This window comes from Apium graveolens, chromosome 8 (genome assembly GCF_009905375.1).
Source record: "Apium graveolens cultivar Ventura chromosome 8, ASM990537v1, whole genome shotgun sequence".
NCBI lineage: Eukaryota > Viridiplantae > Streptophyta > Magnoliopsida > Apiales > Apiaceae > Apium > Apium graveolens.
In genome coordinates, this window is record NC_133654.1 from 223,072,637 (window position 1) to 223,089,982 (window position 17,346).

General features: G+C 33.8%; 2 protein-coding genes and 1 non-coding gene across 4 annotated transcripts; all 3 read left to right on the forward strand.

Moving 5' to 3' along the window:
* Window positions 1-5,731: 5,731 nt before the first annotated feature.
* Window positions 5,732-5,837, forward strand: LOC141681657 (small nucleolar RNA R71). The gene has a single exon (XR_012559084.1). It is a non-coding gene; the product is annotated as a small nucleolar RNA R71 (small nucleolar RNA).
* Window positions 5,838-10,210: 4,373 nt separating this feature from the next.
* On the forward strand, window positions 10,211-13,400 carry LOC141677304 (sugar transport protein 13-like). Of its 2 annotated transcripts, XM_074483173.1 has the most exons (5): window positions 10,211-10,461; window positions 10,796-11,118; window positions 11,956-12,080; window positions 12,184-12,475; window positions 12,550-13,400. In XM_074483173.1, the coding sequence occupies exons 1-5, from the start codon at window positions 10,332-10,334 to the stop codon at window positions 13,228-13,230; spliced, it is 1,551 nt and encodes a 516-aa protein (XP_074339274.1). In that variant the 5' UTR covers window positions 10,211-10,331; the 3' UTR covers window positions 13,231-13,400. The 2 variants fall into 2 exon arrangements, with proteins under 2 accessions (XP_074339274.1, XP_074339275.1); XM_074483174.1 differs by lacking the exons at window positions 10,211-10,461; window positions 10,796-11,118 and adding an exon at window positions 11,599-11,764.
* A 207-nt stretch (window positions 13,401-13,607) lies between these two features.
* On the forward strand, window positions 13,608-16,907 carry LOC141677305 (mavicyanin-like). Its single transcript, XM_074483175.1, has 3 exons — window positions 13,608-13,698; window positions 13,781-14,639; window positions 16,311-16,907. Exons 2-3 carry the CDS (start codon window positions 14,444-14,446, stop codon window positions 16,682-16,684), a joined length of 570 nt encoding a protein of 189 aa, XP_074339276.1. The 5' UTR covers window positions 13,608-13,698; window positions 13,781-14,443; the 3' UTR covers window positions 16,685-16,907.
* Window positions 16,908-17,346: the final 439 nt, after the last annotated feature.

The following is a 17,346-nucleotide window of genomic DNA, read 5'->3' on the forward strand; positions in this document are numbered from 1 at the left end:
ATAATCGGAGTCATAGATCCTCAAATGAATATTCAAATAATATTCATTAAATAATATAAACTGAGTCATAAGTCCTCGAATGAATATTCAAAATAATATTTATTAATAAAATAAACGGAGTCATACGCCTTCGAATAATATTCGAAATAATATTCAATAATAAAATAAAGTTAAAGTTATCGAATAAACCTTATTCGATTAATAGTTTGGAAAAACTATAACCATATATATATATATATATATTCATATATATCCATATCCATATATATACAAAATCTACTCGGGATCCTCGACTCCCGGTTTTAGAAAATATTTTCACCTTTGGGTCCCTATACTAAGGGTATATGCAAGATACCGCTATCCTCTAGCATAGGTATTATCAACTGAACCAACAGATATATATTTCAAGAATATGAAACAGGCATGCATATATATACCATATCACATGCTACAATATATCGCAAGATTTTGCTAATTAACCAACATGCATCTATCGCAAGATAATGCAAATACATATATTCATCACAACAACAGTATAACGGATAGAATACTTGCCTGAGCGACTGGGGGTTACGAATGGCTCGGGACGAGTCTGGTAACCTATAAACAACAAGTAAGTTGGAATTAAACCAAAGTCACTTGTAAATCTATACTTTAACTAACTTAGACTCTAACGCTTGTTTTGCGCTCACTGATTCGCTTAAGTCACTCGGGTACCCTCGGCTCCACCATTTTTAATAATTTAACCTTTACGAGTTTTAAAGCGATTCCTTCGCGAGTGTCTTACCAACTGCCTAACACACTTACCATAAATGTTTCATACATTAATTAACCCTTTTTGGTCTTTAACCTATGTTTCAAAGTAAGGCGAGGGAAAAAGTTTCGTTCGCGAAACGCCGTTACTTGAAACGGTCGTTTCTCCTAAACCGTGCATCGGAATCGAACGTACTACATATCAAAACGAAGCTCGTAACATGAGCTATCTAAACATGGCAGTGGTCATAATCTAGCAGGGGGTTCTCGGGTCCTAATGTTATGCACAAAAACAGTCTACAGAAAATCGGACGTTACGACGGCTATGTTTACGCGATTACCAATATTTATACCACTCCAATTCTTTACCAATTCACTACAAACCACCCAAACATCATCAATACATCAAACACAACTTATATCAAGGCAAAGTCAGTCCATAATCTCAAGGTTTTCCAACTTATTCAACCACAAACATGATCTACTAACCATAACTTAAGATTCATTAACCATTAACCAAGATTCATATCCAAAATCACCACAAATCCAACCAAATTATCTAACATACATGGATCTTGATATACATACATGGATATTTCTATATATACATTAATCCATCCATGAACTCATCAAAACTCAAAGTTCAAACTATAAGTTAAAGGTGAAAGTTGTTTATACCTCCTTGAAGCTTCCTAACACAACCCAAGAGCTTTGAATGCCTAAAAGAACCTTGATCCTTGCTTGTATAACCTTAATCTTTCATAAAAATTCAAGAAAACTAAAGTTATTTCTTGAAGGTTACTATTCACCATCTTCTTCCTTGATTTATTGGAAGAGATTGTGAAGGAATTAGGAGCTTAAACTTATAGCATATCCATATCTATGTACAAGGAAGCTTAGATAATTACCTTGTGATTTAACAATGCTTGGAACTTGATTTTTGTAATTCTTGCCCTTGAAAAAGATGAAAAGCCGAGAGCAAGATGATGAGAATGAAATGATTTTGTGTTTTTTGATTTGTTTGGCTTAGCTTGGTTGCTTTTTGTTTTGTTTTTGGTTAATTACCTTAATAACCTTATATTTGTGTGGTTATAAACCAACCACACCTCCTCCTTCCCTATGTCATGCTTACATCACATTGCTATGTCATCCTCCCTTCCTTGTCCTCTTCTCATTGGTTGGGTGACATCACTTCCTCTAATCCATTTGCTTAACTTCCTAATTGTTTGCCTAATGACCGCTGATCTGTTATACGGTTCGCTTAACTTTCGTTTTCGTTTATCGTTTGAGGGATCATACCCGGGATCTTATTACTTAGGTTCCCTTAACCTTTCTCAATATATTATATTCCTTTTATGATCCTCTCCTATAATCCTTTAATTTAAATCCTTTTTATCCTGTTACCTTATACTCAATTCTCTCCGTATCTTGTGGATTTCCGGGAAAAATCAAAGTGTTCGGAATTGGATTCTAACGATCTTTACATACACTTATATACCACATAGAGTACTAATAATATCCCATAAGATAAATAACAGAACCCCTACATAGCGTGGCATGAAAAGTTTTCTCGTTCAGCAGAAACACTATTCATAAGGGTTTCAAAATTTCTCAAAAATTGGGGTTATTACAGCATAGTTCACCTGAGCTTCATCCAAGGTTTTACTTGCATAGTAGATAACGTGCAATACTCTGTCCTTCCTTTGACCAAGAACTGCACCCACAACATAATCACTTGCATCACACATAATTTCGAAAGGAAGATTCCAATCTGGGGGTTGTATGATAGGGGCAGTGACCAAAGAATTCTTTATCATGTAGAAAGATTCTAGACAAGCGTCAGTAAACTAAAAAGTGGCATCCTTAAGCAACAATTGAGTGATGGGTTTTGCAATTTTTGAAAAATCTTTTATAAAACATCGGTAAAACCCCGCATGACCTAAAAAACTCCTTACTCCCTTGACATTAACAGGAGGAAGAAGTTTCTCAATCACCTCAATTTTTGCTTTGTCAACTTGGATGCCACATTCAGAAATAAGATGAATAAATACCACTTCTTCATTGACCATGAAGTGGCACTTTTCCCAATTCAAGACCAAGTTAACCTCTTCATAATGTTTAAGCACTTTAGAAAGATGATGCAAATAAACATCAAAATTAGAACCATTAACACTGAAATCATCCATAAATACTTCCATAATCGACTCAATAAAATCAGAAAATATGGTTGTCATGTAACGCTGAAAAGTAGCAGGAGCATTACACAATCCAAAAGGCACTCTTCGATATGCAAAGGTACCATATGGACAAGTAAATATAGTCTTTTCCTGGTCATCAGGGTGTATCGGGATCTGAAAGAATCCTGAGTACCCATCCAAATAACAAAAGAATTTATGATTTGCAAGTCTTTCTAACATCTGATCTATGAAAGGAAGAGGTTAATGATCCTTTTTATGGCGGTATTTAACATGCGATAGTCAATCCACATTCTCTAGTCTGTGATAACTCTAGTAGGGATTAATTCATCTTTATCATTTTTTACCATTGTGGTTCCTCCTTTTTTAGGAACCACTTGAACCGAGCTTACCCATTTTGAATCAGAAATTAGGTAAATGATGTCCGCATCAAGTAGTTTTAAAAACTTCTTTCTTAACAACTTCTTGCATGTTAGGGTTCAAGAGACGTTGTCCTTGTATGCAAGGCTTATGATCCTCGTCTAAATGAATTCTTTGCATGCAAAATTTTGGGCTAATCCTTTTAAGATCGTCAATACTATACCCAATTACTTTTATATAAATACGCAACACAGTAAGAAGCTTAAAAATTTGATCATCATCAAGATTAGAGCTAACAATTACAGGATGTGACTCATTATCATCAAGAAACACATACATGAGATTAGATGGAAAAGTTTTTAACTCTAATTTCTTTACCTAAAAATTATCGCAAGAAGTACTAGTGTTTGTTACCTCACAACTTTGGCTTGGATCAGCCTTACCATCCAACTCAAGAATTCACGAGTCAACTTCAACATGTCTTTCCCCTTCAGAAGCTTCTAGCATAAGAACCGCTTCCAACACATCATTCAACAAAATTTGTGGTAGCTCATCATGAACAATTTCATCAGTCCTGCAACAAGTATTCTCAAACAAAGGGGACTTAAGAGCATATTTTAGAGTAAATATAATTTTATCATCACCGACACTCAAAGTTAGAGTCCTATTTTTAACATTAATAACAGCAGCAATTTCATCAATCCTGCAACAAGTATTCTCAAACAAAGGGGACTTAAGAGCATATTTTAGAGTAAATATAATTTTATCATCACCGACACTCAAAGTTAGAGTCCTATTTTTAACATTAATAACAGCACCTGCAGTACAGAGGAATGGCATGCCCAAGATTATCAGGATTTGGCTATCCTCTTCCATATCCGATACAACAAAGTCTACAGGAATATAAAATTTTCCGACCCTGACAGGCACATCCTCTAAAATACCCAAAGGATATTTTATAGAACGGTCTGCCATTTGTAATATCATTTGTATGCATTTTAACTCTCCCATGTTTAATTTTTTAAAAATTGAGAGAGGCATGACAGAGACGTTAGAGCCTAAGTCACATAAAGCTTTGTCAATAAATAATGCACCTAAATGACAAGGAATTGAAAGACTTCCAGGATATTTAAGTTTAGGTGGAGTCTTATTTTATAAAACAGCACTACATTCTTTAGTAAAAGCAACTGTCTCCACCTCACCAGAAGATCTTTTCTTTGTCAAAATATCCTTTAAAAACTTTGCATATGATGGAACTTGAGAAATTAAATCAGTGAAAGGAACCGTTACCTCAAGATTCTTGACAAGTGTCATGAACTTACCAAATTGTTGATTTACCTTAGTTATGTTCATCCTGCTAGGAAACGACAACTTCGACACAAATGGTGGAGGAGCATGTACGGTCTTTTCATTATCAGCTTCCTTACTTCCTTTAGTTCCACCCTTATTTGTTTGATCAACATCATCCACCTTGTCATCTCTGTTGGTTTTCTTCTCTTTCTCATCAGTCACATCAGCAGTAGGCATTGAAAGACCATCATAGGTAAGACCACTCCTAAGAGCAATGACATTCATATTCTCTTTTGGATGAGCTTCTTGTGATGGTAAAGATCCAGGCTGCCTCATTACGGAAAAAATAGCCAATTGTGCAATCTAAGTTTCCAACATCTTGTTATGAGTCCTCAACTCTTTGATCTCCCTCATGTTTTCTTCTTGATTCCGCTGCACTTGTGATAATATCTTCATCATGTCACTGGTCTGATCATGTTGTGTAGCTTGTGGAGCATAGGTTTGAGAGGGCTTCTGAAATCCAGGGGGATTTTGAGGTCCTTGAGAATGCCTATATTGCTGCTGTAAAGGATATTGATATGAGTTCTGATATTGTTGCTGCTGATTAGGAACATGCAAATTCTGAGCATTTTTGTTCTTGTACAAGAAATTTGGATGATCTCTCCAACCAGAATTATAACTGTTGGAGTAAGGATTGTACTGTTGCCTCTGCTGAAAAACATTTGCTTACTCTATCTGAAAATTTTGTAAATTCTGAATATTGTACGAGCATTCATTACCGAAGTGGCCTTGAACACAAGACACTTCACACATAGGAATAGTCATAGAAGCCATGTATGATAGTGCATTAATACTTATAGGAGCAGATGATTGTGAAGTCTTCGATGAATAAATTTCTTGAGTTAATGAAGCTACTTGAGATGATAAGAGAGAATAAGCCTCCACATCAAGTTTACCTCCCTTCTTAGATGCTCTCGGATTATTGAAGTGATTTGCAGCCAAATTTTTAAGAAAAGCATACGCATCATCAACTCCCTTTTCTATAAAAACACCACATGCAGCATTATTAACACTACCGTTTATTTCAGGGTCAAGACCATTGTAGAAACTTTTGATTAGAGACCATTTTTCAAGACCATGATGAGGGCATGCACGTCGAAGATCTTTGAATCTCTCCCAAGCATCTTTAAGAGACTCTTAATATTCTTGTTTAAAACCCATCATCTTATCAATCAAGTCATCAGTTCTGTTAGGAGGGAAATACTCGGTTAAGAAAGCTTGAGAAATTTCGTTCCACTCAGTCACATTGATATCATTCAACCATTTCTGAGCTTTATCACGAAGAAAAAACCCGAACAACATAACTTTCAAATGATATGCAGTGACTCCCCGATGTTTGATGGTAGAGCGGAGTTGTTGAAACCTTTGTTGATGAAGTGTAGGTTCTTCCGAGGGGAGACCAGCAAACTGATTCTGTAGAATTATAGTGAGCAACGCTGGTTTGATCTCAAAATTTGTTGCTTCAATAGTTGGCATAGTAAGGCCAGTAGGCACACCACTCGGTGAGGGTTATGATAGTTCTTCAAAGATTTAATAGGAAGTTCTGCCATTTTGATCTTTGAATCACCAAGATTTTGTTGCCTTTCTTTTCTTACTCAATCAATATATTGCTGACAAGTAATCCCAGATGTCGGACTAAGAGGAGTTATTTCTGCTTCTTTTTTAGACCTAAGCATCAACAACTAAAACAAAAAAAACAATGAAATATGCCTCAGTTGGAAGTAAACTACCAATGAGACAATGGAAACAATCTAAAAAAATTAGAATAAAATCTATAGAAACTAGGCGTCTCTCCGGCAGCGGCGCCAAAAACTTAATGTATTATTTTATATAGTACCACAAGTGCACGGTGTCTGTTGTTAGCAGAAACTAGCAAGTACGGGTCGAATCCACAAGGAGACAAGTCTCAAGAATTTTAATCTAATTATTGTAAATTGTTCCTACAGTGACAACGATTGTAGAGAATTTTCTATAACTAAATAATGCAAATAACTATATTTTGAGAATCAATTAACTAAAAGTCTAGGGCAATCGGGTTTACCATACTTACATCGAACTAGTTCCTAAGCTAAAGCGACTAAAGTGGTTACACAACTAGAGTTTGTCAATCTCTCTCAAGTATTAAGACTCTTGGAACATGATTCAATAATAACTTTTAGTAATTTAATTGGTCAAGTGATTAGAACATATGTCGATCTCTCTCGAGTACCAACGCTCTCAAAAATCCAATAATACTCTCGCATTTACATTCATTCGACTAATCGTATGTGTGCCTCTAATTAGTACGCTATCTCTCGATTTAGTATCATTATTGCATATAATTAGTCTATGATATTGGCCAATTACACAAACTAAGCATTAAAACATATCAATTAGAATCACTTAAATCACTCAAAATACTGTGAAAATCAAGCCATTATAATGGTGTAAACATGATTTTTCATACGCCCTAGATTACGACTACTCACTCATGTTAGGAATAAAAATAAGGAAAAGAATGAAAAAAGCCATAATAAACATATACTACTAAAATAAGAGAAAAAAATAGTACCTCAAATAATTGTATTAATAGAGAACAAATCTAAAACAAAATGTATGTGAAAAAGAGCAAGAACCTAGCTCCAGTACAAAGTACGTATCTATTCTTCTCTCCAAACTAATAAAATAAAAAAACTAACTCCACAATAATAAAGTCTGATGTTATATCTAATAATCAAAGTATTTTCTTATTCTAATAAAATTACAAGAGACACTTCTAAACTGAATTGGATTCTTTTGTAAAAATTCAAGGTTTCTATTTTTCTCTTTTTCTGGGCTGCTCTAAATGGATTCTCTTTACTGGACCATCTCTGAATTAAATAAAATTTTGTGGGCTTCGCGTGGACTGTAAGATCATCAAAATCGGATTTCGGGATCTCTAGATACGGCCTAAACGGTATTTGCAGCCCATGTACACAAATAATATGAATTTTCTTCTATTTCCACTCCAAAATAGGACTTTTTACTTCAAATCCTTCCACGTCTAGAATTTTCTTGTATGCTACAATAAAACATCAAAACCTATTAAATAAATATCCAAATCAATGCCAAACACAATAAATATGAGGACAAAAATCATCTAAAATATATATATAAATATACTCTATCGGTTATTACTTTAACGATTATTACCTAATCGATGTTCAACTGTATAAAATTAGTGGTTGTCATTGGTTTTTAGTTTGTAGAATAAGATCGATTTCTATTTTACCATTTCCCCATATATATATACAAGTATATAACCCGTGCGATGCACGGTTGTTTTTATTATTATATATTGTAAAATATAATTTTAATATATTGCTGATAAGATTCGAACCATATACTCCTAGTATAATAATTTTACAATGCACCACGATTATTTTTATCATTATATATTGTAAATTATAATTTTAATATATTGCTGGCAGGATTCGAAACTTATACTTCTTATATAATATTTTTAAGATTTTATCTAACGATTCTCATCAGTTTGATCTGACGGCTCTGGATTGAGTGAGCAAGGAGTAACAACCAAATTTTTAATATTCTTGTCTTTAATATAATAGAATATATATATATAGGCTTTTATTCCGTAGAGAACCGTGGAGAACCATTGTTTGTATTATAGAATCTCATCACAAATTGTAAAATTTTAATTTAAAAAATATAAAATTCGATGCTAATCTAGAATAATAAATATAATAAAAAATTTAAAAATTAAAATTTGATAAAATTACTTGATTTTAAATTTGATTCTACAGTGGAATAATTTTTAATAAGTGTGTGATTCTGCTATAGAACCAATTTAAACTTTTTTAATAATCTCAATGATTTTTTAAATAAAAAATTGTGTAACTTCGATTTTTAACTTGATAATTAAAATTTATAACTATATATGATGAAAAATAAAATAAATTATATATATTATATTTTTTAAATAATGATTCTTCACGATTCTCTATATAAGAGGGTACTCCGTGAAGTGCTACTCATATATATATATATATTTAGCATAAAGTGTATATTAGTAATTTATTAAATAAGAATAAAACACTTGCTTGAGCCATAATATATTTGGTAAAGCATATACGTAAGTTCGTGTCCGGTGAGCGCGATGAGATAGCTAAGTGATTAAGGGTTTATTTGTTGTTTGTATTAGGTAATTTGGGTTCGATTTTCGCTCACCCCGAAATTTGTTAAAATATATACTCAATTGTAAGACTTATAAGTTTAATTAGTCACAAAAAAAAGGTTCGTGTTCGATACATTTGATATGTTTGCGAATGATTCGTGTTCTGTTTGAATATTACCAAAATTGGGTCTGGACAAAACTTGTCCGATAAAGTTACTAATCGTTGTTCAGTTCCTTAAAAGTTACTACTAATCATTGCTCTGGTCATTAGATGATGATTAATTTGTTAGATAAAACTGTATTAATTAGATTAAAATTATTTACAAAAATGTCAGTTTCGTCAAAAAACAGTGTTTCATATTTGTCCTGGCGGTTATAATGATTATTTTTATAATAAAACGATATGAATGGTCACAAAAAGAAAATAGAAAAAGATATCTAGGAAAGTACTCGTAAGGGGTCGTTTGATTGGCGTAGTGATATGGGTTAGAATGAGAAATCGGGTTAAGATAGTATAGAGTTGAAGTATCATTCTTGATATCACGTGTTTGGTTAAGTTGTGGAATAAATATATTTAATTAAAATATTATTAATTTACTAATTTTTATTAATTTTAAAAATTAATATAATTTTAATTTTATATTGTTTTGATTTATCGATTTAATTTTATATTAAATATTTACATAGAATTATATACAAAATAAAAAATATATTTGATTCCTTATAATCATGTTTCATACCATCTCCCTGATAGGGTATCAAAACCCCATATTTTGAGGGTTTGAGGTATAAATTTGGAGGATTGAATTTGAAAATCAAATATGACTGAACCAAACGATCCCTAAAGAGTTTTTGCCCATAACCGTTCGATCTCTCCAATAGTACAAGGAATACATAATCAAAATCAATTTGACTTCTTAATTTTGATTGTAACAGCTCCACTATGATAAGATTCGAAGTGTGGACGCTCATTTGAATTTCTTTTTCCTCCTTTTTTGATTAGATTATAATAAATGAGAAAAAAATAATGATACAAGACTCAATACGAGACTATCGTAATGCTGAAGTAATTATTTAATTAGAAACAATTATCCAAAATAAAAATAGAAAATGATTGTCTTGTTGCTTAAAGTAATCAAATCAAATATAAATTACTGGAGGAAGGATCGATTATCCAAGAAAACAGAAAAAAGGGAGAGGAAAGATTATGTAACATATATGAAAATCCTCTAAATTGTGTAATTATAATTACTTTTCCTAATCAAGTAAATTACAATACTTATCCACACATGGGGACATTGTATTGGGGGAGCCCACACACCTCATCAAATCAAATCTTGATAAACAATTGGACAACACCAATTTTCCTAGTCTATAAATAATCACTCTCTTCTCATACATTGACCTTACATTTTCTTCTCCTTAGTCATACTATTCACTCCCCTCTGATCATTTTTTTCTGTTTTATTGAATACACATACATCTGTTTAAAAATATAGTTATTATAGTTGCTTAGTGTTATGGCTGGTGGAGGATTAGCGCCTACGGGCGGAAAGGAATTCGAGGCTAAAGTAACAGTAATAGTTGTTATTTCTTGTATTATGGCTGCCACTGGTGGTCTTATGTTCGGCTATGATGTTGGTGTTTCAGGTCTTCATCCTTACTTATACGTCTTTTTTTTCGATTTTTTGCTCACTTCATCATTTTTACAAATGTACTAGCGGAACACAAAGCCTGTGCGATTATGATAAATATATTTCTCCAGGATTTACACATAGCACTTATTAGGCACGGATTTGTATATGTAACCACATCATCGCCTCTTATGATTTGTGTTAAAAATGATTTATAGAATCCTGTACCTTTTTTCGGTGTGATGTTTTTCGGATGATGATCAGTTTTGATTATATATGTTTGATGATAAATTTTCTTGAATTTTTGTTCGATTATATAAAATGATGATAAAAAAATTGAAATTTTGCAGGTGGTGTAACGTCAATGCCTGATTTTCTGAAAAAATTCTTTCCGGTGGTATACAAAAGATCTCAAGAAAAAGGACTAGACAGTAACTACTGCAAATACAACAATGAAGGCCTACAATTGTTCACTTCATCGTTGTACCTGGCTGCTCTTATTGCCACATTTTTCGCTTCACATACAACGAGGAAACTTGGTCGGAAAATCACAATGCTGATCGCCGGAATATTTTTCATAATCGGTGTTATACTCAATGCTGCAGCCCTTAATCTCTTCATGCTTATTCTTGGTAGAATTTCACTTGGCTGTGGAGTTGGTTTTGCAAATCAGGTAATTTTTTCGAAACAATAATATCTTGTGAATAAATCTGTACAGATTTTTGATATCTTTGCAAATAAGAAAAAGATTCTTTTATTTATCTCATATATCGAGTACTCTTAGCTGTCTTGCTAATCTATTACTCCTATTGTAGAATCTTGTTAACATAGTAACTGCCGGATTTTGTCTTCAACTACCAACTTTTACGAATTAGTTAAATATCTGTTTTTATAAATTTTGAATCGTTTTCGTAAAATAGTAAATTTAATTTGTTATAATAATAAATGTTTATACGTTGGTGCATAACGGTGGGTCAAGATTGAATGATAACTGGTCCTAAAAAATTCATGAATTGCATAAAAATATCAGCAATGTCTTATTCAACTGTAGAATGGAAATGAAATGTATATGGCCTTTATTATTTGTGCTTGTTTTTGTCGGTAAAGACTTTTCTAAATGTAGTTTCCTCCAAACTCTAGAAAAATAATGACAATGGGGTCTTTGTAAACTTTATTCTGTGATGGTGCAATTATGAGGAGTATATATGAATCTTGTGATGCTGTCTCTTTTTGAATCATTATCCTATTCAACAGAAGATCTTTTAATTTATTTTCATATCTTTAATCTGGTAGCTCAGGATTCTACGAATGAATATATGGTTCTAACTTATCCATTTTTTCGAGATTTTCTGATGTTCGATTTTTTTTCTTAATTTTGATCGCAGATAATTTCTTTGAAATTAGTCTTGATAGTGAAGTGCTAAATTAGCAAAACTAAAGTACATAATGGTTAAATGTTTGATGATCATGATTTATGAATTTGATCATGTTTTGGTATGAAACTTTGCAGGCAGTGCCTCTGTTTTTGTCTGAGATAGCACCTACAAGGATACGAGGTGCATTGAACATACTGTTCCAACTTAATGTTACTATTGGTATTCTGTTTGCCAACCTTGTTAACTATGGGACATCAAAGTAAGCCTATCAACCTGATGTTTTACATAATTGTGCGTATTATGTAGTTTTGTGGTGGTTTTTGTATATGTTACTAAGTCTACCTGTTAAAATCTTGAAACAGAATCGAAGGTGGATGGGGTTGGAGGCTGTCATTGGGATTGGCTGGCATTCCGGCAGTCTTACTGACAATAGGTTCACTTATAGTTTTGGATACCCCAAACAGTCTTATTGAGCGCGGTAAATTGGAGGAAGGTAAAAGAGTTCTTAGAAAGATTCGTGGTATTGACAATGTTGAACCGGAATTCGAAGAGCTTGTTGAGGCTAGCCGTGTGGCTAAAGAAGTTAAGAAGCCTTTTAAAAATCTTCTGAAGAGAAAGAATAGGCCACAACTTATCATAGCAGTTGCTTTGCAGGTAACATAAGTCTAGCATTTGTTTGCAATGTTTTATTGCTGAAAAACAATTCTAATGGTTTCTGTTTTGGGCAGATATTCCAACAATTCACAGGAATCAATGCTATTATGTTTTATGCACCCGTTTTGTTTGACTCGCTTGGATTCGGAGGTGATGCTTCACTGTATTCAGCCGTGATCACAGGTGCTGTCAATGTCTTGTCAACAGTAGTATCAATCTATCTTGTTGACAAAGTAGGTCGGAGAGCATTACTGCTGGAAGCGGGAATTCAAATGTTTCTTGCACAATTAGTAATTGGTATAGTACTAGGAACCAAGCTTTCAGATAGCAGCAACAATTTGGGCAGTAATTTATCAATACTAGTAGTGGTCATGATATGCACATTTGTGTCGGCATTTGCATGGTCTTGGGGACCATTAGGATGGCTAATTCCTAGCGAGACGTTCCCACTTGAGACGAGATCAGCAGGACAAAGTGTGACCGTTTGTGTCAACATGGTCTTCACATTCGTCATAGGACAATCATTCTTATCGATGCTTTGCACCATGAAGTTTGGCATATTCCTGTTTTTCTCCGGTTGGGTGTTAGTGATGTCTTTTTTCACATTCTTTTTGATTCCGGAGACGAAGAATGTGCCAATTGAAGAGATGACTGAAACAGTTTGGAAGCAACATAGGGTTTGGAAGAGTTACATGGTTAACGAGGATGAGAAGGAGATGGATACGTTGCATAAAAATGGAGCAGCCAAAGTATAGAGTTGCATCAATATATATTTGTCTAAATAAAAGGTGGACGCAAACATGCTTGGGAGTACTTTGATATAAGATAAATATGTAGGTTTAATCTTTTAAATTGTATTCTGGACTAGCAAGTATGGTCTTTTGGTTTCTGAATCATATGTTCTACTTAAACTTTGGAATCGAAACGGATTGTGTATCCTCTACATTTTTTAAGCAATGTTTAGATTGGATCCATTTTGCGAAAGACAATCTTTCCTTTCAAGTTCTTCAACCAGTTCAGCATAACTGTCATTAATCTTTCGATTACTTTGCAGTTTCAGTATATTGTATTTGTTTTTCGTAAGAATTTATTGATGGTTGTTGAATCATTATAGTTGTTTCTTATTACAGCCTAGTAGCTGTGCAAATTATGCAGTCTAATGTGCGTGCGTGGGAAGAAAAACAGAACAGGAACATTCTGAGTGATGTCTGTATCGATTATTGGTAGTGTTATTGATGGATTATTACTTATAAATGGTATTCTTGGTGTTGTTAGTTGGCAACTTAAATTGCGTGTTTCGTGCAGATTGCTTTGTGATCCATCAATGTATATACATTGTGCTTTGCAATAGTTACGGGAACAAAGGAGGTGCTTTGCAATAGTTACGGGAACAAAGGAGGCACTAATACATTTTTAACATCTAATTAGATCAGGTAAAATCGTTCAAATTAAGAACATTAGCTTGTTGCTTTTTTCCTATAATCAGTATATTGAAACCATCAGGGCCTTATCTATATCCATTTATTCATCGGAACCAACTTGAAATTGGATTCATATTGTTCCGTTTCAAAAAGGAACACAACGGTTTTGTACCCATAGTTCATGCAGTAAGGCCTCAATTCGACTCTTTATTAATTTCTTTACCAGTTCAATTAATCGTCGTGTAGGTATCTGTTCATAGAAACAGAAGAAGGCAGGCTTTGTTTCTTTGTTTCCATCTCTGCTGAACCATGTATCTAAAAAAACCAAGTAAATTTTTGAATAAGTTTGTTACAAGATGGACCCTTGCTGGTGTCATGAGTACTTTACTCACTAAAAGCATGTTGCACGCCTAAACAATCTGGCTTCTGATTTACTACAACCAGTACTTGTATCAAAACTGCCAGGTTAATACACAAACTTTCCAACCCTTCTTATCTCTTGTTTTTCCTAACTCAAAGATTTCTTCGAAAAATATATGATATAAGCATGGGGTTGAGAATGGAGAAGAAGTTTATCTCAAGTGCAACTGTTTTGTTGGGACTGGTGATATTGGTTAGCCAGCTGCAGGTAAGTGTAGGAGCTGTGTACAAGGTAGGGGAGTCGGCTGGTTGGACCATTGCTGGTAGTGTTGATTACAAAAAATGGTCTGCTGCTAAGACCTTCCATGTTGGTGATATTATTTGTATGTCTTCTTTCTGACCTCCACATTCATGGTTTATTGCTCTATCACTGTTTACATGCATTTTGTTTTTAAATGTTGTATAAACTTTGGTGCTTTTGTTGTGCGTTTTTGTTAGAGTCTTGATTTATACAGAGCAATGATGCTGATCTCTCTAAATAATTAAAAAAAACATTTGTTGATTTAGACCTTACACTTGATAAGTTGATTTTCATCACTTATTTCTGTAGTGTCCACAAATATTTTCCAGACTTATAATGATATATGATGTGCATGAGATTGAAATAAAGAAAGAAATAAAGACAAGAAGTGCATCAAACATTTCCAAACAATTTAACTCTTGAGCTGGAAAATTAGCCGCCAAACAAGTGGCCATGGTGTTTATCATAATGCTTCTCATCAAGTACATGTTAGAGAACAGTACACAACAATTAATTTATTTTACCGACATTAGCGCAATTTACAGATATGCTCAGTGATCTAAGACCAAGATTTTAGAGAAGTATTCAGATCACAGGCAGGAGCTGAACCAAGATTTTGATTTAGGATCTCCTAGTTCCGCCCATCACAGGATTACCATCCATCCATGCGTTCATTTAACAAAATAATACTCTATATCATTAAAATAAAAAATCATGGAAAGCCATGTTTCTGATTTTTCACTTTCTAGAATGGCAGCATCCTTTTTCGGAAAAGGTCAAAAATAGTAGGCACTTTTAGTTGCAGATACGTTTCCTGGAAGGGGGGGAAGGGGGATGGTGGTTGATTGTTTGTGCTTTGTTTCGGAACAGCAAAGAGTAGGTAAGTCACCTTGTTTAATACAGGTGCCCTGCAGCTACGTCTAGCTAACAGTTCCACTGAGAGAAATATCTGATCATTTTTTTGATAAAACTCACAGGAAAGATATTGAGAGTTGGAAAGGAGTGGTTAAATATTTGAACTTCTGTTACTGAACATTACTAGCTACACTTTGATCTTCTGCATAACTTACTTTGTTGGTGATAATTACCAGCAACATTGACCAACGCAAAAACAGACCTTTAAAGTCAACTCTTGAGTTGACCATAAAGTTGGAAACTCGTCTACAAGAATTTCCAAGTATGTTGGGTTTATACAAATGATATATCCCACCTTTTGGTAAAAAGTGTGAATAACATAAACACTAAGAGGATAATGTATATCAAAGTCTAGAGATCAAAGTGTGATTATCGCACTTTGTTGGCAAATTAGTCCAAAAGTGCTATTAGGTGGTGTTAATTTGGTAGTTCGGAATCATCACCATGATGATTGCAGTTTAGTGCAACATCTAAGAACCAAAAACTAAATAAAGTGGGATTTTACATTGTACGCTATTCATTTACCTTACTCCCTTTGAAGTATGGCCTTCATTAATTTAAAATTCAATTTCAAAAATATGAAAACTTTCACTTTTTTTACAAAGTACAATAATTAATTTTTTTTGTTTTGTTTTGTTTTTGTTTGAGTGTCTACTTTATTTATATGGGCACATATCTTGCTTTCATTTCTTTTTCACTTGATTCCCAAACACATTCAATAGCTTATCTGAATCTCTCCACGTTCTAATATAAAATTTGTTCAGTTAACGTAGTAAAATAATATCTTCATTAGTTCCTTCAACTGATAGTTTGGGTTGACGATGTGTAAAACGTGCAGTATTTCAGTACAATTCTCAGTTTCACAATGTAATGCAAGTCAGCCATGCCGAGTACAAGTCATGCAATGCATCTGCACCTATTGTCACTCACACAACTGGGAATGACTCTATCACCGTCACTTCCAAAGGCCACCATTTTTTCCTCTGTGGTATTCCCGGTCACTGCCAAGCTGGTCAGAAGGTCGACATTAACGTGCTTCGTGTTTCTTCCTCTAAGGCTCCGAGTTCATCTACAACTCCGTCTTCATCCCCTGCTGTCACAGTAGTTCCCCCTTCCCCTACTCCAAGTGAGACAACTTCGCTTCTTTTTTCCACCTCCACGTTCTTAACTGGACTTTGTCTGGCTGCTGCTATCATTTTTCTTTTTGTTTAAGAGGATTGAATGATTCAAAACTTTCGCCTAGACAATGTGGTCTAAAAGCTACACTGAGGTTTAATAGCTGCATGCATATACGAGTTAGCGTAGTACGTAAGAGGATGATTCTCTCTCATAAATCATAACGGATCTGGCATGTATTATGGATTTTGTACTGCAAGTTTCAAATAAATGAATTACTTATCATTATTAGACTTTCGAACAATTTGTATCATATATTTTCTAAAGTGATTGCCAGTGCGCATACAATCACGAATCAGCAGGAGTTCTTAGCAGAGCTTTTCTTACTTTCCGTGGCCAATAGACTCTTTTTGCCTCACTCCTCAGTCCTCACTCCTAGGTAGTTCCGAATTAACATTTGGTACAATAAAACTTAGCCGACACCAATAGTAATGGGGTATTTTTAATCGAATTAAGGCCCCAAATGTCACTTTCGGGAGTTAAAAGGCTCTTAATGGCTTTCGGGAGTTAAAAGACCCTCAATGTCACTTTTTGAATTTTTGGCCTCAAATGTCACTTGAAAACAAGGATTCGGGTGAAATTTTTAAAAATAGACGAAAAATAAAGTCTCGTGTTGAGTTTTTATATAACAATTTTTTTTATTTTTTTTAAATAAAAGAAAAACACAGGTTTCGTGTTTTTCTTGAAAAACATGGTTT

Coding starts and splice junctions, on each gene's coding strand:
- LOC141677305 (XM_074483175.1), top strand. CDS start 14,444: ATGGGGTTGAGAATGGAGAAGAAGTTTATCTCAAGTGCAACTGTTTTG. Junction 14,640..16,310: donor CCATGTTGGTGATATTATTT/GTATGTCTTCTT, acceptor TAAAACGTGCAG/TATTTCAGTACAATTCTCAG.
- LOC141677304 (XM_074483173.1), top strand. CDS start 10,332: ATGGCTGGTGGAGGATTAGCGCCTACGGGCGGAAAGGAATTCGAGGCT. Junction 10,462..10,795: donor CTATGATGTTGGTGTTTCAG/GTCTTCATCCTT, acceptor GAAATTTTGCAG/GTGGTGTAACGTCAATGCCT. Junction 12,081..12,183: donor GTTAACTATGGGACATCAAA/GTAAGCCTATCA, acceptor ATCTTGAAACAG/AATCGAAGGTGGATGGGGTT.